This window comes from Argentina anserina, chromosome 2 (genome assembly GCF_933775445.1).
Source record: "Argentina anserina chromosome 2, drPotAnse1.1, whole genome shotgun sequence".
NCBI classification, from domain to species: Eukaryota; Viridiplantae; Streptophyta; class Magnoliopsida; order Rosales; family Rosaceae; genus Argentina; species Argentina anserina.
Genome location: NC_065873.1, coordinates 23,414,416 through 23,438,105, shown reverse-complemented (window position 1 = coordinate 23,438,105; position 23,690 = coordinate 23,414,416). Strand labels below are relative to the sequence as shown.

Sequence of the window (23,690 nt, the reverse complement as noted above, 5' to 3'; positions counted from 1 at the left end):
AGAGGCATTTTCACGAGATAATTGCGTGTTTAAGAGTAATATATACTTTTATGGTTTTAGCAGCAAAAATTAAGATCCAAATTTTGGAAAACAGGTATAAGATTCCAGAATTATCACCCGACACATGATATACTCTGACCAAGAAACTGGATCTGATGGTGAAAATTCAGAAAATGGTAGAAGTTCCCGATCCCTTACATATTGCGGGCGTCAATATCATCATCAGATTGTCACGATCTGCATACGAATTACTTTCCGCTTTTAAGAGCCGCGTGTCCATTCAATTATGGCAGGCAACACCTAGGTCTCTAGCAATAAATCAAATCAAAATCCAGTGAGATTTCACTTTCAAGTTTCAACCTCCCAAAATTAAATTAGGAATTACTACTTGGAACTGCAAATCTATTCCAGATGCTTCCTTATCCAGAAACCCACCCGTGGCTCCTCTGATACATTTGGTAAATGGTAAATTCAATGACAGTGTAAAACTGTGAAAACTGAAAAGCAAGTCCAACAACTTATAAGGCTACAAAGAACGGTACTTCTTATGATCTGAGTAATCTGAAAAAGGAGAAGTAAAACGAGGGTTTTTACCCCGGAGAAAATATATTAAGAGAAAAAGAATTCCAGGAATATGTGTCACATAATTAAAAGTCTATTGCTAATATACTAAACACAAACCCCTCAAAGCTCTCTCTCCATCCACAAGTCACTTCCCAAATGGTAATTCTAAAACAATGAGATTCAGAGCAGGTTAAAATATCGGTAACTGCTGCTGAGTGCTGACTCTAGTTATGGTATTTTTGAAGAGCTCCCTGACAATGTGCTATGTTACATTTGAAACACCATTATCAGCTCAACCCGTATAACATTCCCGAACCAGAGTCCTCCTCGCAAGGTGCCATGTTTAGATCAGGCAGCATGTTTAGATCAGGCAGCACGAAAGAATTGTTTTCAGATGAAGAAACAGCCTTGTGTTCATGGCCGGGATCCAATTGTGGAAACGGATGAACATACGGTGTCGGTGTGGCATGTGAGAGCAAATGTGTGAAACTAGGTGGTGCTAATCTCCGATGGGCCTGACTGGCAATAGCATTCTCCGCTCCATCAAAGTACGCGATCAAATTTGAGGCAGGAGAATGCAAGTTCAAGTCAAGCTGCCAAGCAAAAGTACACATAAAAATTCAGCAAAGAAAAGCCAAAAACAGGCTGAGAATCCAAGAAATACACTGAGGAATATGAAACTATATTCTCCAGTCTATTTTTATCAACCTTGACATATATGAAAGACAAGCACTTGATGCTGAAGATATAAATAGAAAAAGATGTGAGATAAAAAAGAACGGCAGAATCACCTTCACTCTCTTTAAATTCTCATTTTTGACTCTTTGCTCTTTCAAGGTAGTCTGTAATGTCGCTATTTCCTTTCTCAGATTAGTCCTTTCTCTCAACAACGAAGTTTCCTCCTCTTTAAGCTCATCATATGACTGCAAAAGAAACAAGCAAGTCCATATCAAAACAAAGCAGAAGCCTTTAACCGGTAAGAGAATGACAGTAACTGAAAGCTTAAATTAACTCCAACCCCATTTACTTCACTATTACATTTCTTAAATGACACAGAATAATGTGGTGACACATTGGACGTTATCTTGAAAGTGAAATCAAGTGGATGCCAAACCCGATATTTGAGTAAAGAAACTTGTCTTTTACCTTCTTCTTCCTTGCCCTCTTGACTCCATTGGTGGTGCTAGCTGATTCATATGTAGCAGTACCCTGAAATATCAAACCCAGATACTTCAGCAATACAGAAACAAGCAGAGACTTAAATTCAACACACACACTCTACTCTTTCAAAGAAAATGAACACCAAAAACCAATTCAAACGCGTTCAATCATTTCGGCTCAAAATCAGAAATCCAAGCCTAACTCCAAGTTTCGCTCATCAAGCAAGTCCCATGACTCCCACATCTTCCCTATACGAATCTACCCATTTCCTCCTGTAAAGCTTCACAAATTCAAATCTTTACAAATTCCAGCTCCAATGATCATGAACATCCACGTGGCCTCACATTGAAAAAGTCCCCGCTATTTTTGTTCCTCACGTGACCTCCTCCCATCTCGCATGACCTCACTCCGCCATTAGCATCCATATAAATATTTTGCCTCTCTCGCTTCCTGACAACTCCAGCTACCTTCGCACCGAATCCAAATCCCTTTCTTTTTTCATTTCAAAAAACACAAATTTTCCAAATTAATAAAACAAATAAAATAAAATAATCCAAAACCCATAGCCACCCTCACAACCATCAGATCCGCATTCAAAAAAACAAATCCACCAACCGACCGCCGAGATAAGCAAACCGGTTCTTCCTGGATCTCCAAAAACTTCAACTGTTCACTATTCCAAGCAAGACGAAGGTCTATCCTACACCGCCCCACAGAGGATAACTGCTCGCAGCAGCAACCCCCACTAAAAACGCCGCACCAAACCGAACGAAGACCTATCCCAAAGCCAAAAGCCCCCGGGCCCCACCGCCTTGAGAATAGGGCCCACGTCACCACACAACACCACCCTATCTGTTGTGATATGACCGAAACGCCCCCCTCCCTCCGGCTCCACTTTGACTCAACGCGGCGCTAAATTTTTGTCCACGAAGAACGAACGAATTGGAAGGTTCACCAGAGAAGGAAACTTCGCCAGTGAAAGAACGACCGGAGGGGTATTTTTGAACGAGCGAGACGAAAGCGTGAGGGGGAAGGGTTCGATCTGCTACAACACGTGAGGAATATGAAGAAAAAATAGGCAATTTTTGGTCGTAGAGAAAATAACAACCGCACCGTGAACGGTGGCCGACGGCGACGGTTTACCACCGCAGATTGATCTGCCAGCTAATCCAGAAATCTAGGAGAGAAACAAAATGACGTATCTGACCTCATCAGCAAGTGAGTGGGAGGCAATTTAGCAGCTCAAGAATAGCAGCTCAAGAACGAGAGGCAATCAGAATCGTCGGTTTCGAAACCGGAAAATTTAAAACGGAAATCTTTTGATGACATGGAAAATACGGAAGAAGCTGAGGGACAGGGAGGAAAAAAGAGGAGAAAGAAAGAAAAAAGCGTCAGAAACTCAGAGAAAACCAAGGGTAGCTCCACCAGAATGAGCTGGACGTCAATTTAAACACTCGCCGTGGTTTTCCGGTCAACGGATGACCAAAAACCACATACTTTTCAGAGAGAAGAGATCAGCCAGCGACGAATCCAGAACAAAAAAAAAGTGAAAAGATAAAGAGTGTGTGAGAGAGAGATAGACCTTGGATCTGGGCCGGCTGGACTCTTCGCATCCATCGGCAGTGCCGGACGGCGAGCCACCGCCGCTGCCGCTGCCGCTGCTCCACGACAGCGGCGTGGTAGGGCTGCATCTAGTCGAATCGTCTTTCTTGCAGCTGCTACTCCTCCGCCACACGACGTCGCATCTCGAGGAAGACGCAGCCGCCGCCGCAGACGACGAAGACGCCTTGCTGCGTGGCAGCCGCATCCCCCACCGCGGAAGCACGGACTTGGCCGTGAAAGAGTACTGGAGAAGCGACGACGACGAGGACGAAGCTCGCGACTCCTTGAGCCGAATCAGTAGCTCGACGACGAGGACGTCGTCCGCCATCGCCGCCCTCGTCCACTCGTCCTTCGCCACCATCATCGATTCCTCACAGAGACTCCGAGAGACTGAGATAAATAGAGAGAAGAAGAAGCTTGAGAGAGAGAGAGAGAGAGAGAGAGAGAGAGGAGGTGGTGGTGGTTTTAGAGAGAGAAAGGAGTGGCGGATGAAGAATGAGAGAGAGGAGGGGTTGGGTTTGGAGAAATATATATATATATGAGGAGAAGGGTGGTGTGTGTTTATGCGTGTGGTGAAACAAAGTGGAGAGTTGATTCCAGTTTCTTTTTCTTTTTTTCTGCAACTCTGGGCGACTCTGACTCTCTTGTTTTTTCTCTTTATTTATTAATTTTTATTTCTTCTTATGTTTTTTACTTTCCTGTTACAAAGTTCGTTTGTCTTGGGTTGTAATTTGTATGTACCCGACCTATGGCCCATGACCCGTGGCCCATCGGCTTGAAAGGGTATCAACCAATCTTTCTGCCTTGGCAAGTTGTTTACCGGAATCTGAAAGCTTATAACAACGATAAAGAATGTCGCACGTCACGAATTCTTCTCATTCACTTTTCCTTTGATTAATTAATTAATTTTTTTTCAATCTGTGTTTGCAATAGCTTCATGCCATTGAATTCTATACACATGTTGACATTTTGACTGATTGTAATTACAATGAAAACAAATTTTCCGACTGGATATGGACTGGTGCGTGGAAATTCAATGATGTTAAATTATGAGCACCGGTATCGCCCCCTTGGAGCAATATCAGTGGAGATGTTATTTAGATGGTGTCAAATACAAATTAAACAGCCAATTTGACAATGTCAATTTTGTTAAATCACTTATTCAATGGATGTGTCTTTTAAAATAGGGTCAAATTATAAAATTATTATTTTACAAATAAAATTATTAGGCTCAAATAATTAGTTTTTTGTGGTTATTGAGCGATTAGTATATCACTCAACCTCTTTAATTATCTCACCCATCCTTATTAACTACTACTTTCCGACTAATCTTCTTTAGTTCTTTATTTTCGTTTTTTCCCCCTTTTTATCTATCAAGTCAGATATGAGATCTCCTCGTATCATACAAAAGAAAAAAAAAGAGGAAGTAGCCAAGATCTTCCACATCTTCGACAATCTTGCAAAACTACTCCTCCATCGTATCAAGCTTTTCTGACACCGTAATGGCCGCCTCAAATCCACAATTGATCGGACGACCGCCTGTAAGTCTGTTATGAATATTTTATGGTCTGGGATGATTGAATTTGGTCTAGGAAAAGGAGCAGAGGGAAGGAGAACACGAGAACATAAAGAAAGGAATGAGAAGAAAAAAGATTTGACAGTTTTGTGAGCCCTGTCAAATTTGACAATGTGGAGAGCTATGTCAAATCCACATCGGTCCACCTAGGATTTGGCATTTCCGTTGGAGTAGCGTTGCTCTGTCAGTTTTTTTCGTTGAGCCTCCACGTTGTCGAAAGACAGTTCCGCTGGAGTTGCTCTTATAGTGTTATTCCACATTATTATTATGCATATTAGTAGGCGTTTTAAAGTTTCTACATTTTGCATCATACTTTTGAAATCATAATTGAAATGCAAACATAAATACATGATAGATTATATGGTGATGAAATGCACATATTTTCATATATGTTATTTTTATAAAATAGGAATTGTCTTCAGTGATATAGTAATGAGGATCCCAAAAATAGGTATCTAGTCGGTCTAGAGGTTTAATATTGTCATTGTAAATTGTGGATGTCCTAGAGGTAGAGAGCTTCCAAATATAATGTTTAGTGGTTAATGGTGCACTATAATGATGATTCAGTCAGTAGTTAATAATTATTGGATAAATTAATTTTGAACAGGTATTTAATTGTCGGTTGAAAAAAGATGTTCTAATGAAAACTTTATTTGAATATTCTCACTGCACACTCTCAAAATATACTAATACTTATCTTTGTTGCATAAAAAAAGAATAAGACAAGTCATACAACCTTACAAAAAACAATGAGGGGACGTATGTCTCTGCCCTTTCAAACACACGATACAGTTATTCTCATACATACTAAAAAGGGCAAACATGTCAGTGCAATTGTTTGAAGTTTAAGTCATGAGCACCATTTTCGGTCATTCATAAAAATAGTCGGTAGCTTGATCAAAATATTGTTGAAATTACCATAAGAGCACATAATGTTGTGTGTTAATGTTAGCCAGTCGGTAACAGAAAATCCGATTTAGTCTAATCATAACTCAATGAAAAATAACCTAAAGAGTGAGTTGAATGTGATACATAATTACATTTAGAGTCGCAGGAGACTGGTAGAGTAATTTACATTCAGGAGTTCATGTGAAATTACTTCGACATGAGATGTCAGTCATGAATGATGTAGTTGGTGAACAAAACTGAAAATGATGCCGCAGTATAGTGCAGTAGGTGAACCGTAGAAAATACAGGGACCTAATTCTGCACTAGTCAGTTGATGAAGGATGGGTCTAGTAATTAAGGCCCATCTTAAATATCAACTCAGAGCTTTGCATGCGACAGTTACTAGGGTTCACGGCTGGATAAGATTCTGAGGAGTGAAAGGGATGATATACCAATGTCACATAACTTTGATTTGACAATCGCCACCCCAAAAAAAGCATGCAACTACTTTTATTTTATTTTTTTGGTAAGTTCATGCAACTACTTTTAAACCCATGAAGTCCAAGATTTTTTCATTGAATGGAAAAAAATTATGTTTTCCTCGACTTGGTAATGACGAATAATTCTATGTCGTCCCAATATTTTTACCAGGTCATTTCTTGGGAGCTTGTGGTTAGCTCCGGAAAGTTTTCGTCGGAAAAGTTGGGTACAGTTCAGAGTAAAAAGTACCAGAGGACTGTGTTACAGTGTTTACTATAACAAGAAGGTGAGCATGAAATAAAGTAGATTCTGTCTTTCTAGTGACAAGTTATTTATGGCAAACCCAAAATGCAGAATTCTAAGTAACTTTCAGTGGTGAATTTATGGGGTGAGATTTGGTCAATAAAGAGGAGCAGGTTGTTATTGAGATTAATATGGTTTTTTGTTGTGGCGTAACTGGCGTTGGTCTTGGAAATGAATACAGTGTTGATATTAATACACAAAATGAGGTGGACCGTTAAAATTTGGACTCGTTCATTATGTTTTTAAATGTCCAAAGGCTACTGTTCTTGAGTGGGCTTTACACAATTTAGGCTTCTCATCGATCCTTTTGTAAAACATGGATTGATTATCCATGTTGGATTCTTGATCTGTAATTTTGATCTAACTGCGAGTAGAAGTGGAAGAGTAATAATAATCATTGGGAGTTTATATTCATAACTTTAAAAACGGTATTTAGATTATTTACTCAATAGATCTCAATTTTGCTTTTATAGATACATAATATACTATTTAGACCTCTAAAGTTTTTCAAAAATGTCAATTATCTAATTTGATATATCAAATTACACTACTATCTATTAAATTATTTCATACTCTATTTTAAATTCATTTATTATATACAACTCATAAAATGCATAATAATCACACAAATGATATTCTCGAATTAATTCGATCACTCTTCCACTCATTTTCTAAATTCAAAATAAATTGGTAGACTATATTTTTCATTCATTGATAGTAACATCAACGTATATAATAAATTTTAACATCTAATTAACGAGTTTTGTTCATCAACGTATATGAAATATTATAACCTATAATGAACGATTTTATTTTTTTTGCTCAAGGCGAAGTTTATGATAAATTATATATAGTTATATAGTTTATACATTAAATCGTCCACATTCAATTTGATGTTTATCAACTATTTTAATTTTTTGACTAATGATGTTTATAACAAAAGAAGATAATCAATTAAATCATTTAATGCAATTTGATATCTCATTTCATATTGTCTAGCAATAAATATAAAAGATTATTATCTATATTTATATTTTATAATAAATAAGTAAATAATTATTTCTCTTCTTGTATTTTTATTGTTATATGTTTTTTGGTAATTTTATATGCATTGGCAAAGTCAAAACTATCTAATAAAAAATGGAGGTCCAAGTGTCATTTTATGATATATGAATAGAACTCCCATAATCATTTCATATAGAATTTGTATGTGTTATGTGTTCTTAGAAAGAGTGTTATTCACTTATTCATCTAATACAGCCATGTTCAAACGTTTACTATTTCAACTATATATTAGATTTTCAAAAAAAATCTCCAACCGTTGCTAATTTCAAAATATCGTCATCCTTTGTGATTCTTTTTCCGTCTAGGTAAAATTTTTGAGTAGTTTGTCAACATGTAGAATAAAGAACTTTAGAGATAGTTACGGACAAACCATTTAGATTTTACCAATTAATTAACATGGATACCTAGTCTCGATTAACATTTACACATAATGTCAGTTCAGAATTTATCAAATGTCGTGGTGGGACGCGCGTCACACAATCAACTCTGTAAAATGTCATCGTTAGTATAGAATAAACAGATATCGTTCAGTCTGGAGAATTGAAGGGAACTCTAAATTTTTAGTGTTAACAAATAATATGGGGTTTGAGATTGATTATTAATTACTAAAATAAAACATAAATTACTATTTATATGATCGATTTATTTCTACCAAACTAAACCAAAATCACCAATGCACCATATAATTATAAGTTTGGTTCATCATGCATTCTAATTCATGTTATTACATACTTTTAGACACTAATACAATTAGAGCTTTAGGGGAACATCTAATCATGCAAGATTTTTATTGACGTTTAGGTTGACTTAAAGCATCACCTAAATTGCATGCAATCAAGTTTAACAACACTTAGGGTAGAAATTAAACAAGATTACATTTAAGCATCAAATATTTGTTAGAGACATGCTTCACGGTGGCGTCACTCACCATGGAGTACATGTAAATTTCCAGAATTTCCCACACAAACCGAACTTACTTAGGGCATGATTTGATTTGTGTCAATATGGATAATGAAGATAGCACGCAAATACAATATTAGGGACTGCATTCAACACTAAATTCGTATGCACATATCTGAAAATTATATAAGAGCAAGTAAAATAAGAGTAGAACACAACAATAGAAATATAAACTTTAATAATTATAAGAACATAAATTCGGTATAGTCTCAAAAACATATCAAATACAATCTAAATATTCTAAAACAAATACAAAACCAATACTTCTACATAAACAACTTACAACTTTCATAACAAAGAATTGTAGAATAACACAAATAAACGAAGTCATGGAGATGAGTTGCGAGAATCACACGTTGTAGGAATCTTAGAGGTACGACTGCAATAGGTGAAACTCGGTGGAGATAATGATGATTTTTGGGTGGACGACTTGGCTAATTTGTGAGGGAAGTTTATGGTGGTGTTTTGGTAGAGTTTTGGCTCTTGAATGTTAAGGAGAAATGATGATTTTTCTTTGTGAACGATGTGCTATTTATAGAAGAGTTTTGGCTCCTTGAGTATTATAGCTTGAACTTATTTTCTTCATTTTTTTTCACTTATTTTTGTCATTGGTGTGTGCAATCTCATTTGATAAATTCTTTATTTTTCTCCTTTTTAGGTGTCTCATTCTTTCTATTTTGCATTATATCTTTTTATTCTCTTCTTTCTTCTTTCTCTTCAATTTTTTTCACTTATTTTTGTCATTGGTGAGTACAGTCTCATTTGATAAATTCTTTCTTTTTCTCCTTTTTAGGTGTCTCATTCTTTCCCTCTTGCATTGTTTTTCTTTCTCTCTTTTTCTTTCACTTATTTTTGTCATTGGTGAGTGCAATCTCCTTTGGTAAATTCTTTATTTTTCTCATTTTAAGTGTCTAATTCTTTCTTTATTTTACTCTTTTGTTTCTTTTCCTCTATTTTTGTTGTTCATTCTAGCTACAATCTCATCTTTAAAATCTGAAAATAATAAAGACAAGTAAGTTACGGAGTAGGAAAGTTATAGAATAAGAGTTTCAGTTCAAGTAGGATTTTCCCAAATGGTACGTTTTCTAGTCTAAAAAGGAGTCCTAATGCAAGTAGGATTCTCAATATATCACAAACGTTTTAGAAATGTCGATTAATGAAGACTCCTAATTTAACTAGGTTTCTTAGTTACACAAGGAATCATACTCTAAATATGACTTTTCGACAATTTCTGTGTTTTTTAACTTGTTTTAGTACCAAAATACAACCAACGCCATCATAGACTCCTAACTAGACTAAATGACTCAATACTGCAGCAATAAGAGCTAAGTAAAGTAAAAGTGTAGATAAAAACATATTAAGAACGTCGCACAAAATGCTCCTATCATGTCGCCAAATGAACAGTGTCCTTCAAATTTTTTCTTGTTCTATTTTCACTCATTCGGTATGTCACCGCCTTGAAAAGTTCACTACGATCAAATTTTGGTGTGCTTGTCATTCCCGTTTCAAATATACCGAGAGGAAAGGTTGATCAGTCCCATGGCAAGCATTTTGAGGCCGACTAATCTATATCTAGTTTCAATTACCATTTCCTTTTTCCTGCATCATTTAGTGTTTAGTTCAAAATCAATGTTTAAAAACGCTAATATGCTTCCTTAGGAGCGTTTTTAATTGTAGTTCGGTGTCCAGAAAGAGACTTGTAGGCCTCACAGTTACATGGATTCAACAATCCAAAACTCATAGCAACCGCAACAGTTTGTGTCAGTCAATGCATCTGATCCTTGTTGGAGCTTCTCTAGGGTGAAACCAATTGTTCATAGTCGTGTTCTTAGCCATTAGAAGTTGATTTACTTTGTTTTACATCATCATTAAGATGGTGATTGATTTTGTCCATTACTGCTTTCCCAACCATAAGCTGGACCAACCATTTTCGAAACCAATCACACTTGGTTGCTGGGTGTCAGTGTCACATACTGGTTTCGGGTGTGCACCAGACGGTCCTAACCCATCAAGGGCTCGTTGATGTCCATGACCTGAAACGAAATCAAGATATTCTGATCCTGCACACTTGAAATTAGAGGTTAAAATTGACAGAAAAACAAACAAAGGGAATGAGAATTGCACAACGCGTATAGTACACCTAATAAAAATTGAAGGACTTTCGTAGTCTTTGAATCTAATTTCCCTGTACAAAACGTGGCCGGCTTGTTTGACCCGGCCAGCCTTGAAACTAATCACCCCCCAACTTGACCACGGTTCTGGCTCCACTCATCATCAGCTGAAGACCACCCCTTCGCCGTAAAACACAACAATGCTCTGGGGCCAAGGTAGGGAAAACTGACCTCAGCTTTGTTAAACCAACAAGGTCCAAGCAATTATACTTCTCCTTCACCTCAGCTCTGTGATGAACTGAAGCTCAAACACCAAATTGTGAGAATTCCAAGTACCACGTTCACCAGTTTTGAAGGGTGATCAAGTTCACCAATCAAACACCAGAAACCAGAGTTCATCGAACTTCAATCACAAACATCCACCAGTATAGAAAAGCAACGAAGATTTTATTGATAACTTTGATAATAACCTAGAAGGACTTGTACATACAATACAGTAAACTCTACAAGATACAAGCTCTTTCAACACCTATACCCGTGTAGGCCTAATCTACGTATGTAATTTGAAGGAAATTAAACAAAAACAAACAGCTAAACCCATTTACCCCAACCAAATTACCAAACTCACACCCAGAAAACTAAGAATACATCTTACTTACCCCAGACCTAATACATATAACCTAAACTGCAACCATTACAACTACTGCTGCTGCACATTTAAACCCAGAAAAGAAGAAGAAGCGTTTGCTGTTAGGTCGAATCAAGACCTCATCGACTTTCCCTTTGAAAAAATAAGGGGAAATGCCGAGAATCATAAACCCGATCATCTAGCTAGCTAATATATAAGAACCCAGGAACAACTGCTGCACATGCTTAACTGTATAAACCAAATCGAACCACCCGACGACCCACTGCAACCGGGTCGGGTCGGTCGGGCTAACATATATTAAGCCCGAGAAGCTTGCGTATACCGCTGGCCATTTCTTCATCCGTTCTGTAACCCACCGCTTTCTTCTGCGGGAAGAACGACGGTAGTGGAAGCGAGCTCGGAGGCGGCGAGGGCACACAGTACGCCATCCCGGCGTAGAATCCGACGGCCGGGTTGACCGGGTCAGCGAGACGGGTCTGCTTTGAAACCTTCTTCGGTTTCGGACTTGAACGAACTGTAGATCCGAGATCTGGAACCTTCTGGTTATGTTTCGGAGGAGAGCGGTTCTCCTTGGAAGGCGGCGTTGGCTTTGGGAGCTCCTCGCCGCGCTTAAGGATTTTGACCGGACCGGTGAGGAGAGGAACCGGAGGCTGCTGGACCGGGGAGGCGTTGGACCGGGCAGGCTTGCGCTGCTGCGGCTTGCGGCGGTCGGACTGGGGGCGGGCGGCGCGGTTGGAGGGAGGGTTGGGATCGCGGTGGTGGTACTTCATCGGAAGAGAGAGGAGGCCTTTGCTTGAAGGGAGTTTGGGGCAGTCTTGTGGACTTAAAACTTCAACAGCCATGTGTTTTGAGATTAGAGACGGATTAGCGGTCTAGAAAGCCTTTCAATTTCGATCGGGAAAAAAAAACAAATATGTTTTAGAACTTAGAGAAGAAAAAGGCCCAAATCCAGAAATAGGCTCTGAAGATTGAAACTTGTTGAGAAGAGGAGGAGAAAATCAAAAGGAAATTGGCTTTGTGGAAGCCGTTTATAAGAGAGAGGAGGAAGAAGAAGAAGGATGTGGTTTGTGATGATAATTGTGAGGGGGACTATATAGGGAAGGAAAAGGTCAAAAGTAGAGGCAAACCCAGTAGGAGAAGGTTTGTGGCGTGTCTAGAGGGACTAAAGGCGGTTGTGGAATTGGCAATCCCCACTCTCTCCAGGGATCCGTGTCCTACACGGATAAGGACTAGGGTGTCCTTTCTTCTTTAGGATTTTTTTCTTCTTCAGGAAATTTTACCTCTTATGTATAAAAGAAACGGGTTCAGCTGAAGAGGAAGTAACTGTCTTTTAAATATTCTTGCAAACGTAGCACTCTCATCAGATAAAGCACTATGTTAAATCCATAAACACTGAAATGTCTTTATTCTGCTCGGTATATTTCTTATATTGTGGAATATATTGATATGTTTTGTTGTTTTATCCGAGAGTATGGAATCCGGCTTTAAAAGGGGGGGGGGATATGTTGTTTTTCCACAAGAGTAACGAACACATTCGTGTAGGGAAATTGCTGTGTTTTAATGTTGACGGTCGTGATATTCCAATTATTCATCGTGTTATTGAGGTTCATGAAATAGAAGATATTGGAGATGTAGATATACTCACAAATGAGATAACAATAGTATCAATGATAGGTTTTTGTATGTTGAGGGTCAATTGTGGCTTCAACAACACCATATTATTGGTAGAGCCGTACGGTACTTACCTTTATGTTGGCTTGATAAAAATTATCCAAATTGAAAATCTAATAATACGGTATATTCTTCTTGCATTATTAGGGTTGCATCTTATAACATCAAAGGACAAATTGAAAGTAAATTTGTCAGCAATTGTTCGCTATTGCCGACAAGTATCATTATTGTCGTATTATATCTTATTGTAATCGATATTAGTTTACATGAAAAATGACAATAAAATACCAAAAGTATGTAGTCGGGTTTTTTTCGATGAAAAGTGTTGGTTAATGTTTGAACTTTAAATGTAAGATATTATTCTAATTTATGATACTATTACTGATGTAAGTTACTAGTCCATTTCCATTTGTAACCAAAAAACTTACTAATCCGCTGGCATGAAACTCTCCATTCTTCCGTTATTATGCGCACATAATCAAGACATTTTTCTCTGCACGAAGCCACGGATTGAAATAGGAGGCTAATCTAACCGATGGTGGTGACGCTCACGTAAGCCCAAGAGCGTGTAGAAATTAAAACACGTTTCTATATTATTGTAATCACATAGGATGTTTCATTGAAGCTCTCCACCTAAACTGGTGCGGGACGAGGGTCCGCCCTATGACGCACCGCTGGCTCCTGGCATGGTTATCCACGCGCTATCCTTTTGCTCTGCCATTCTCTCGCAACTACGAAAATGCCACCATCAAACCTTTTCCTACTTCCGAGTTGGAGACACGGCAAAATATCCTATACCGAAATTTAGGATCAGAGTAGGAAATAGATAAACCTCGGTTTTTGTCTGGTTTATCTAGAGGTTATTGGATATATGAATATCACATATCAATTGTTTTTGTTGATAATGAAATACAACATATGACATATCACGGATATTTGGTGCATGTTTTGTGCGCCTTTTTTGATAAGTCGAATCTACATTATTAGGTAACTTTTTTTTATAAGTGAACTAGATCTATTAAACTCAAATGGTTTAAGTTCACATCACAATTATAAATGACTAAAAGATATTCAATGTAGTTAAAAGTATGCATAGATGATATAATCGTTAATTCATATAAGTGATTAGTTGAGATAAGAGTAGGTGAAATAAAGAAACCTTTATGTATGCCCTCACTTAAAAGGTCCTCATTGAGAGCTCATCCAAGTTATGATCACAATTAACTGAAAATCAAATGACGCCTATGATCATTGATTCTCCATTTCTCCTAATGGAATATGAAGATGCCAAGACTAGGCATAAAATTTCAAGCCTTGTTTGAATTTGAAGTCCATGAACTTGTTCTTCTAAAATTGGTTTGACGCTTTGACCTTAGAACGTTGGATTCTCCGTTCACAATTCCACACGGCTTCTAGCGGTCAACATTGGCACCATCAATTATAGTCTTGTAATTAAGCTGAAATCGATGGGCACATAATTGACGAGTTAACGCAAGAAGTGGGAAATAGGTTGAAAGCTCCAGGGAGTAAAACGACAACAGCTGGAGTTTAATTATATGCGGTTTCAACGTGTCGCGGGCTAATTGGAGAGTGCTATAAACCGAAAGTGGACCGTCGTTTTCTTTTTATTGCTGTTCCGTAGCTGGGGTAATTGGGCCTAATCCTGGGCCGCTCTTGAGCCTACCCAAACTAGAAATGGGCCTCTATGGGCAGATATCAGATGGTTGTAAAGCGGAGGAAACCAACTCAGCCCAAACCGAGGGAACCCGAATAACAACCGGAATGAACCGGATGGGAGGGATAGGTGAGAATTTGGTTAGGGACCAAAAGAGCAGCACCAAAAGGTACATACCTTCTTGTAGCACCACCAAGTGCCAAAGTGAGAAAGCCTAACTAAGAAAGCTCAGAAGAGCGAGGGAACCGAGCTAGGAAGAGAAAAAAAATTTGAAAAGGAGAAGATATACAAGTAACCAGAAAAATGATGAATCAGAAGATTCAAAACAAGAGAACTTAACAGCAAGAGAAACATAGGCAATCTTCAAACAACACCACACACGGCGAGGGAAAAAGGAAGATGAAACACACGACAACTAAGAAAGATAGAGACAACTCTAAATTGAAGAACCATTTCTCACCCAACTCCCAAGCCATAGATCAATTTGGATGAGTCTACATACTCTACTACAATGCGAATATGAAGATATGGTCATGAGACTCATGTCGAATTGCCGTCGACCATGGAGACTAAATCCGGGAGAAAAACAAAGTGAGATGATTTTCAGATATATGGTGGCAAGAAGTCAAGAAGCATTGTGGATGGGTCGAAAGCTAAGACAAATAACGCTAGAAAAAGATTTGAATTACAAGGCCCATATTGGTACTTACGGGATTCAGGCTTTCCGTGCCAGTCGATGCTTCATTGGCAAATTGTCGACCCAGGTGCATTGTGATATTATGTCACACCATAAATCAATTAGACATGACCAATTGATATATGAATTATGTGGTACCAAAACTGTCGGTGGGAGTCAAATCATATACTGAAATACGTAACCCACATGCTTTGGGGGACAAAGGGATAAATTAAGAGGGTCATAATATTAATGAAGTGTTGGGACCTATACAAGTATTAAGATCGACCAAGATGGATGATTATTAGCTCTCGTCATTGAATTAAACTGTTGAAATGACGGGGTTAGTAGAATCATACGTACTAATCCAAGCAATAATTTAGTTGACAAATTGGGATAGCAATCTTTTTCTGTCCCTCATTGCTAACGTCTTAGTAATAACGCACTAATTACGTACAAAGGTTGCTCATCTAACAAGTTATCTTGACACGCGTATAATAATACATCTCGTAGTCGTATATATCGTAGCTTTATTACTGCATGACCAATATTAAATATTTGACGAGTGATTGAAATAAAACTAATTCCATCAATGCTTATTTCACTCAACCGATGCTTTAGCTATGAGGACCTAAAGCCAGATGATCATGGTACCATGCATAATCTTATAAGTAATTGGTTTGGTTCTGATTGAAGATCTAATTTGTTATAGAATAGAAAGTGTAGTTGATAAGCATGATGTGAATGAGGACTCGAGATGAGTCAAGTCTTTAAAAAGCATAACGCTTATAAATTAGAGTAGCCACTAGCCACCCATCTTTCATGTTGAACTAAACACTAGAAAAGGTTAAGAAATACAATCATGATCAATAAAGGTTGTTCATCTTTATATCTATTCAAAATAAATTGTAGGCCCATCTTTGATGAGTGCCATCGCCATTTAACATGTCCTGCCTCTATCATTCAGGGGAAAAAGGAATTCAGAAGTCTTCTGATATATAGTATGATTCGTGTGTATGAACTATTACGATCTTGTTATGTGGATCATTAACGCATAACATATGTTTTCTTATGTTACAAACACAACTAGATGAAACGTATAAAACATATTTGTGAATGTGATACTCGAACAAATATATTTATAAACTGAAATGATATACCATTTTGTTTCTTAATTGACGAATCACATCAAACAAAAGTGTGAAATTGGCAATTATCACATTTCAAATCGCAATACAGCTACACAAAATCACCGAGATTTGCGCAATCGAAGCATTAGTATATCGTATTATTCGTATAATACTTTTGTCAACAAAATGAGATGCAATGTATGGCATTATCTACACAAGTCTGTGTCCGAGAACAATCACACAACAAATGGTTTGCTAAAAACCAAAGACGATTGACAAATTTCGCCGCATCTTATCAACATTCTAACTCTTTGTCTTCATATTCAGTGATGAACCTTTATATTCGTAGCAAGCAATTTGTAATGTTACAAATTGTCATCTATTGCATTGGAAATGTATCTAAGAGTCCGACAGTGACACTCTAACCACATTATATCTTTGACTAATTAGCTTCATCATTATGCGGGTCTCCATGAATCCTTAGCAATTAGATTTTAATATTCTCATTAAAAGAAATAATAATAATAATAAGAGAATAAGGAATGGGAATTAATTCATAGAGAACTAACATGGGTGGTACATTATTTGGTACCTGTTCTTCACCAAACACGTGATACGCTAAGAAAAAAATAATACTAATGGATCATTGAGAGGTATTTGCTTAGGAAACCTGTCAAGAATATGAATTTATAGGCATTTTATAGGTTAAATTTTGGGGTTCAAACAGCTTATTTTACCTTGTTCATATACATCATTTACTTACTTTGATGCTAATGATGTAAGACATAAGATAGTGTTCTGGATGATAATATTTTGGCACCCAATAATCCAATATAGCTACTCCACATTCTCAGATGGGACGGAGCAGATGGGTAGCTACAACCATTTTTGGTTCTCCAATTACTTTATATTAATTTGCTTTTTTATTTATTTTTTATTTTTTTAAAATAGTTAATATTAGATGAGAAAATGCAACCTTCAAATTAAAGATATAAAGGGAAAATTTCAGCATTAGCACCCACACTTCAGTGCAAAGGCAAGTTGATACATAAACTCTCAACTCTACCGATTTGATATTAGAAGACTTATATTATTATCAACGATGTTGTGGTAATTGTTTTTTAAAACTAACATGACAAGCTATAAAACTAACATGCATAGGTCTATTTTACTATATTACAATGCAGTGATTATTGTCTAATGATTACATGTTCTCATTATAATTTAAAGCTGCACTAAAAGAACAACATCCACAGTGAATTTGGCAAAAGAGTTGGCCAAAAAACCTACAGGGCCTTTTTTCAGAAAAAATTTTAAAAAGGAAGAAGAAGAAGAACTAAAGAAGAATCATATAGTATTAATAGTTCCTATAGATGCCCACATGATTGGTGTGCACTAGTCCCTGATTGCCCACCCACTTCAAGCTTAAAATAACTCCATTCAATCTTTCCCCTTCTTCCTTATCACTCCTTTTAACTTTTGCAGATTGTAGAACCTTTTGCAGCTTAAAAAATACATCTAGAGACTAGAATAGACAGTTCAAAAAACAACCTCAAAGCTACTTGCAAGAGAGAAGCTCATCTCTAGAATTCAGAATACAAGTACTAGAAGATCCAAACCACCCAATCTCTCAATCTTCACTGGTTCATTGGCTTCCCAAACCAACTCTCTCCTCTCCTCTCCTCCATTGTAACCCACAAGAAGAAGAAGAAGAAGCTCATTAGCTAGGCTCATACATCTCTCTTTTCATGTGCACTTGAGCAGAGCACAGACAAAGAATGAAGCTTCTTCTTGTTATTGTTGTAAATTTTGTTGCTTTTGTGCTTGTAGACCAAAACAAGCCATGCCCTATTTGTGTTGGAGCTGACCCACTTGTGTCTTCCATATCTGCTCCTCTTCCCACACCAAGCTTCTCACCCATTTCTCCAATTGCTTCATCCATGGCTTCCTTCTCTCCAGGTATACCTCATTCTTTGCTCTCTATTGTCTCTTTGACTCTTTCTAACTTCTTCAATCTTCATTGCTTGAAACTTGGTTTTCCTAAAGAGTCATGGGTCCTTCACCAATTATGAAATTTGAATTCCAAAATGGACCAACTGAATTTCATGCATTTACTACACAATATACACAATTTGGTTTTTCCGATTCTGTCGGATTGTGTATGGGCGTGCCCTTTTTTTCTCTTGATTTCTTACAGATATGAGAAATCTCATTTCCTTAATGTGTAGATATGGCCCATTTCGTTTGAGTTTGCTAGAAGATATGACTATTTGTTATTTCTGTATTCAGGAATTCAACAGGGAAGTGAAAGGAACCACATGGATCGACATAAGAAGATTATCATTGCTCTCATTGTGACTTGTGCAATACTGGGTGCAGTTTTGTCATCACTATTGTGTTTGTGGTTTTATCACAGGAAGTACAAGTTCCTTAAGAGAAATGCTCAGAGCTCAGGTACTTAAATTTGTGAAGATACTTACTTTATGAAATTTGCTTCAAATTTGTGGGTTTGATTATGTTTTTGACCTTGGTTTGAGATTATTTGTTCTGTTTGGTTTGTATTTGCAGATGCTGAGAAGGAGCTGGCATTGTCTCCATTTTTCGGTAAATTCAATTCCATAAAGATGGTTGGGAACAAAGGATCTGTTACAGTAATTGAGTATAAGCTAATAGAAAAAGGCACTACCAATTTTCGGGAGAGTAATATATTGGGTGAGGGTGGATTTGGATGCGTTTACCGGGCTCATTTGGATGATAATTTGATTGTTGCTGTCAAGAAGCTGGACTGTGCAACTCAGGATGCTGAGAAAGAATTTGAGGTACTGCTCGTTTGAAATTTGATAAGGTGTTAACATTTTGGTTGTAAATTTTATCTGAACTCTATTAATTTAAAATTGTCACATGGCATTGCAGAATGAGGTGGAGTTATTACATAAAATTCAGCATCCGAATATAATTTCTCTTTTGGGCTGTAGTATCGATGGTGATTCAAGGTTCATTGTTTATGAATTGATGCATAATGGCTCTCTGGAAACTCAATTGCATGGTTAGGCTGTTGCTTCATTCTTTGGTGTTTGATCAACATACAAGGAATATACAATGGTGCTAATTTACTTTCTTATTTGATCAAACTTCTGTAGGACCTTCTCATGGATCAGCATTAACATGGCCTATGCGAATGAAAATTGCTCTGGATAGTGCAAGGTGAGCTTGTTTCCCCAGTTGCTGAATATGTTTATTGTTGGTGTTTACTTATTATTAACACACTAGCCACTGTTGACCAGAGGATTAGAGTATCTGCATGAGTACTGCAACCCTCCAGTGATCCATAGAGATCTGAAAACATCTAATATTCTTTTGGATGCCAACTTCAATGCCAAGGTAGGGGATATAACATTTAGTGTGCTGTCTCATCTTTCTCTATAATTATTGAGATTTTATATATATATAAAAACTGCTTGATAATGCACAAATCCCTCTTGCAATATGCTCATTGAAGATTTATCTTCTCACTTGTGCCTGGTTTCAGCTTTCTGATTTTGGTCTTGCTGTGGCTGATGGGGCAAGAAACAATAATAACATCAAGCTTTCTGGCACATTGGGTTATGTTGCTCCAGAGTATCTTTTAGATGGTATGCCAACTAAACTTGAAATAGGTTCATACAAAATTGAATAATAAATAAACTTGTAATAATTGCCAAGTGTATTCTTTAAATTTCACTGGTTATAATGCTAATATATTGTTATATAATTGGGTCTGTTCCTTAAATTATTCAAATGTAATTGTTCTTTTGGACCCTTGCCAGCTTCTATGGTTACGAATTTGATAGACACAGAATATGATATTTGTAGTAAGCCTTGGGCCAGTAGCTGCACATGTTGTGCCACTGGGACATAAAACAGTACAGATTCATTTTGGGATGAGGAAATCTCAGAAACTAGTTGATACACTCGATTTTAAGTAGTACTGGTGTCTAGTGACTATATGCGTCATTAATTTGATGAGAAATAAGAAAGCTTAAAGTGTAATTATTGGAGCTCTAAATAGTGCTGAACCTCAAATCTGTTTGAATGGATGGAAGCGATTTATTTGAAATTACTGTCCCAAGATGGTTTCATTTTGACATGACTTGGTTTTCTGATATATTTTGATTCACAGTGAAGATTAGTTAAACTTTTAAGGTTTCATATATAAATATTGCCATATGCATGTCCCTATATTCTTTCAAATAATTCATACTAGTAATAGGGCCTTAAAGTTGCAGTTAGTAACAATCACTCTCCTATTGTGGACATCCTGATCATATATATATATATATATATATATATATATATATATGTCTCTGAGCTTGATTTGCTTTTCATTTTAAGTCTTGGAGATCAGAAATCGCTCTTATGTTTTTCAGGGAAGTCTTGACATATTTCATAATAGTAACAGGGCCATTAAGATGTAGTTAGTAAGAATTACTCTGATATTGTGGACGTCCATTGATCATATATGTATCTCTGAGCTTGATTTGCTTTTGATTCAATGTTTTTCAGGTAAGCTGACAGACAAGAGTGATGTCTATGCTTTTGGAGTTGTACTTTTGGAGCTTTTACTAGGCAGAAGGCCGGTAGAAAAACTGGCACCCACTCAATGCCAATCCATAGTCACATGGGTATGTATGAGCAAATGCCTTGTCTTAAATACTCTCCATGTACACATAAGTTCTAAAATGTAAAAATATATCTCAAAACTTGGTATGTAATGCAGGCCATGCCTCAGCTTACTGACCGATCAAAGCTTCCACATATTGTGGATCCCGTGATCAAAGATACAATGGATCTGAAGCACTTATACCAGGTTTGTTGATTAGAACTTGCAAGTACTGTTGGCTTGGTTTTATTATGCAGGGTTGCTCCTAAAGCTGTGTTTGTAGTTTGTACTGTCTATCACACGTGTTGCTTAACTGATAAGTTGCACTGTATCACACAGGTTGCTGCTGTAGCCGTGTTATGTGTTCAACCTGAACCAAGTTACCGCCCACTAATAACAGATGTTTTGCATTCTCTTGTCCCTCTTGTTCCTGTCGAGCTCGGAGGGACACTAAGGGTGACACAACCTACACCTCCCGGAAACCCCCAAGAGTCTTCTGATCACTGATAGAAAATCCATGTTTGATTATACTTATGCAACAGTGCTTTAAGGGTTCTTGGATAATCTGGTCCATGTCACACATTGATTTGCTTCGTTTGCTGAGAAGTTTACGCTCTCAGTGATTCAGGAGCATCAGAGATTCAGAGGAATAATGTTGGCCTGCTAGAGTGAAAGCGCGTACTGGGATGATTTATCACATCTGTAAATTGATTCAATTTGAGTCCGAACTAGTGTATATGAGGGTATTACAGAACAAATTGCTAATTTCATTTTTGACCCGGTCTTCAATGTATGAGCTAATCGGCATGGCAGGGGTTAATTGATAATTACCTCTTGAGCCTCCCCTTTTATGGTAGATGTTTTAAAGGAGATCTCATATGAAAGTTAACATATCAGCATAACCCTATTTTTTGTTGGTAGGCTTCACGTCCATGTCTGGGGGTACTCAACCAGATAGAAACTTGAGAGTGGGGTTGATAAATGGAACTTTGGGATACTTGGACAAATTTATAGATTTGGCAATGAATATATATGTTCACCACACATTCACGCCAAGCTGTTATTTCATTCTTTGATTTCAGAATTCAGATTAAGAAACAAGAAATGCACAATGGCTAACTGCTAATATAGTCGTTGATGATACACGCACGGATATATATGATCTTATTTTGGGCCTGGAACTTCATGACACACTGTCTCATGCTTCATCCTTCGGACCTGGAAGTTCTTCACTTCCCAACCTTTCTGGCCAGTTTCTTTGATAACTAATAAACTAAACCGTCAATCTTTAGTTCTTGGACCAAACCAGATAATTTTGTGTACACTGGTGATACATTTGTTAAGTTAATTAATTACTAGTGATTCATTTGATGTCCCCAACAATTTTAAAGACACCACGTAACTCGCAAGAGTAACGTACCAACAAGATAGCAATGAACTATAGATGATTCTCTTCAGTAGTGAAAATTCTTTAGCTGCTAAAGAACTGCGCGCATCGATCCATCAGTCCCGTAGAACAATGCTTGATCTTCCAATCTTAGCGACTTGACTGATTTAAATCTACAAGAAGCAAGGCATCTACTATTGTACTACCTTTCGAATGCAATTGACTGTCATGCATTTCTATGTCGAAGAAAACAAAAGAATAATAAAAAACAGGCCGGGGATCATGCATTCATATTTCATAATCAGAAGGGTCTGACTTGGTTAACTGAAAGTATATATACAGTCAGAACATTCTCCAGTCCAAAAATGGATTTCAATAATCATTAAACTTGTGTCTATACAAGCGTCAATTATTTTTTAGTAATAATTCATAATAGTAAAACTGCTACAGTCTTACAGACTAGACATTGGAAATGTTCAGAGTCAAATTTATCGGCTAAAGATGATCAAGTAAATAGTGAAAATCTCTAATTTAATTACTGGTTCTATGAAGTTTTCTCTAAGGACAAGATCAGCATAATGCAGAAAATTCAAAGGATCTTATATATGGAAGAAGAGATTTGAAAATAATTCATGGACGGGCCGGCCTTGAGCTAAAGCCACTAAAGCAACAGTTTTGAGCCCCCAATTTTAAGGGTTCCTAAAATTAATCATATACGTATAGTAAAAAAAAAAACTGGTTCGTGAAAGAAAGAGGCCACGTTCTTCTATCATTTTCAGTTTTCTGACTTTCTCTCTTCTTCTCTTTCTCTGATTCTCTCCTCTGTAAAAAAATTGCCGTCACAGCTCCGGGACTTTTCAAAGATTCTCAACACCGCCGGCCCTTCGGCTAATCTCTCTCCGGCACGTTACTAGTCTCCCCTTTCAATTCTTTTTCAATTTTGTATATGCTTTGTTTATAGAAAGTAGGAAGAAAGATTGAGAATCTGTGGTGTTTGGTAAAGTTGAGGATGTATGTGTGTTTTTTGATACAGATCTGAGCTTAGATTGATAGATTCTATCAGTGTTTGGATTTTTGTCTCATTTGGTTTTTTCCGAAGCAATCTTCCGATGAATGGAAAATAATTCGCCAATCTTTGATTCATATAGGATGT

General features: G+C 37.2%; 2 protein-coding genes across 2 annotated transcripts; one reads left to right on the top strand and one right to left on the bottom strand.

The window, feature by feature from the left end:
* Positions 1 to 574: 574 nt before the first annotated feature.
* LOC126782595 (uncharacterized) lies at positions 575 to 3,832 on the bottom strand. Its single transcript, XM_050507872.1, has 4 exons — positions 3,308 to 3,832; positions 1,711 to 1,773; positions 1,356 to 1,487; positions 575 to 1,157 (listed from the first exon to the last, which is right to left on the bottom strand). Exons 1-4 carry the CDS (start codon positions 3,689 to 3,691, stop codon positions 852 to 854), a joined length of 885 nt encoding a protein of 294 aa, XP_050363829.1. The 5' UTR covers positions 3,692 to 3,832; the 3' UTR covers positions 575 to 851.
* A 14,203-nt stretch (positions 3,833 to 18,035) lies between these two features.
* Positions 18,036 to 22,125, top strand: LOC126782536 (probable receptor-like protein kinase At1g80640). The gene is made up of 10 exons (XM_050507795.1): positions 18,036 to 18,470; positions 18,801 to 18,965; positions 19,080 to 19,330; positions 19,425 to 19,557; positions 19,652 to 19,715; positions 19,796 to 19,892; positions 20,041 to 20,143; positions 21,054 to 21,172; positions 21,268 to 21,357; positions 21,490 to 22,125. Exons 1-10 carry the CDS (start codon positions 18,290 to 18,292, stop codon positions 21,655 to 21,657), a joined length of 1,371 nt encoding a protein of 456 aa, XP_050363752.1. The 5' UTR covers positions 18,036 to 18,289; the 3' UTR covers positions 21,658 to 22,125.
* The last annotated feature ends 1,565 nt before the right edge of the window (positions 22,126 to 23,690 follow it).

Bases quoted from the DNA above. Each gene is read 5' to 3' on its own strand.
- LOC126782536 (XM_050507795.1), top strand. From the start codon at position 18,290: ATGAAGCTTCTTCTTGTTATTGTTGTAAATTTTGTTGCTTTTGTGCTT. The intron at 19,331-19,424 runs GTACTGCTCGTT...ATGGCATTGCAG, and splicing joins ATGCTGAGAAAGAATTTGAG to AATGAGGTGGAGTTATTACA. The intron at 19,558-19,651 runs GTTAGGCTGTTG...AAACTTCTGTAG, and splicing joins TCTGGAAACTCAATTGCATG to GACCTTCTCATGGATCAGCA.
- LOC126782595 (XM_050507872.1), bottom strand. From the start codon at position 3,691: ATGATGGTGGCGAAGGACGAGTGGACGAGGGCGGCGATGGCGGACGAC. The intron at 1,488-1,710 runs GTAAAAGACAAG...TTTCTTTTGCAG, and splicing joins AGAGGGCAAGGAAGAAGAAG to TCATATGATGAGCTTAAAGA. The intron at 1,158-1,355 runs GTGATTCTGCCG...TTTGCTTGGCAG, and splicing joins AGAATTTAAAGAGAGTGAAG to CTTGACTTGAACTTGCATTC.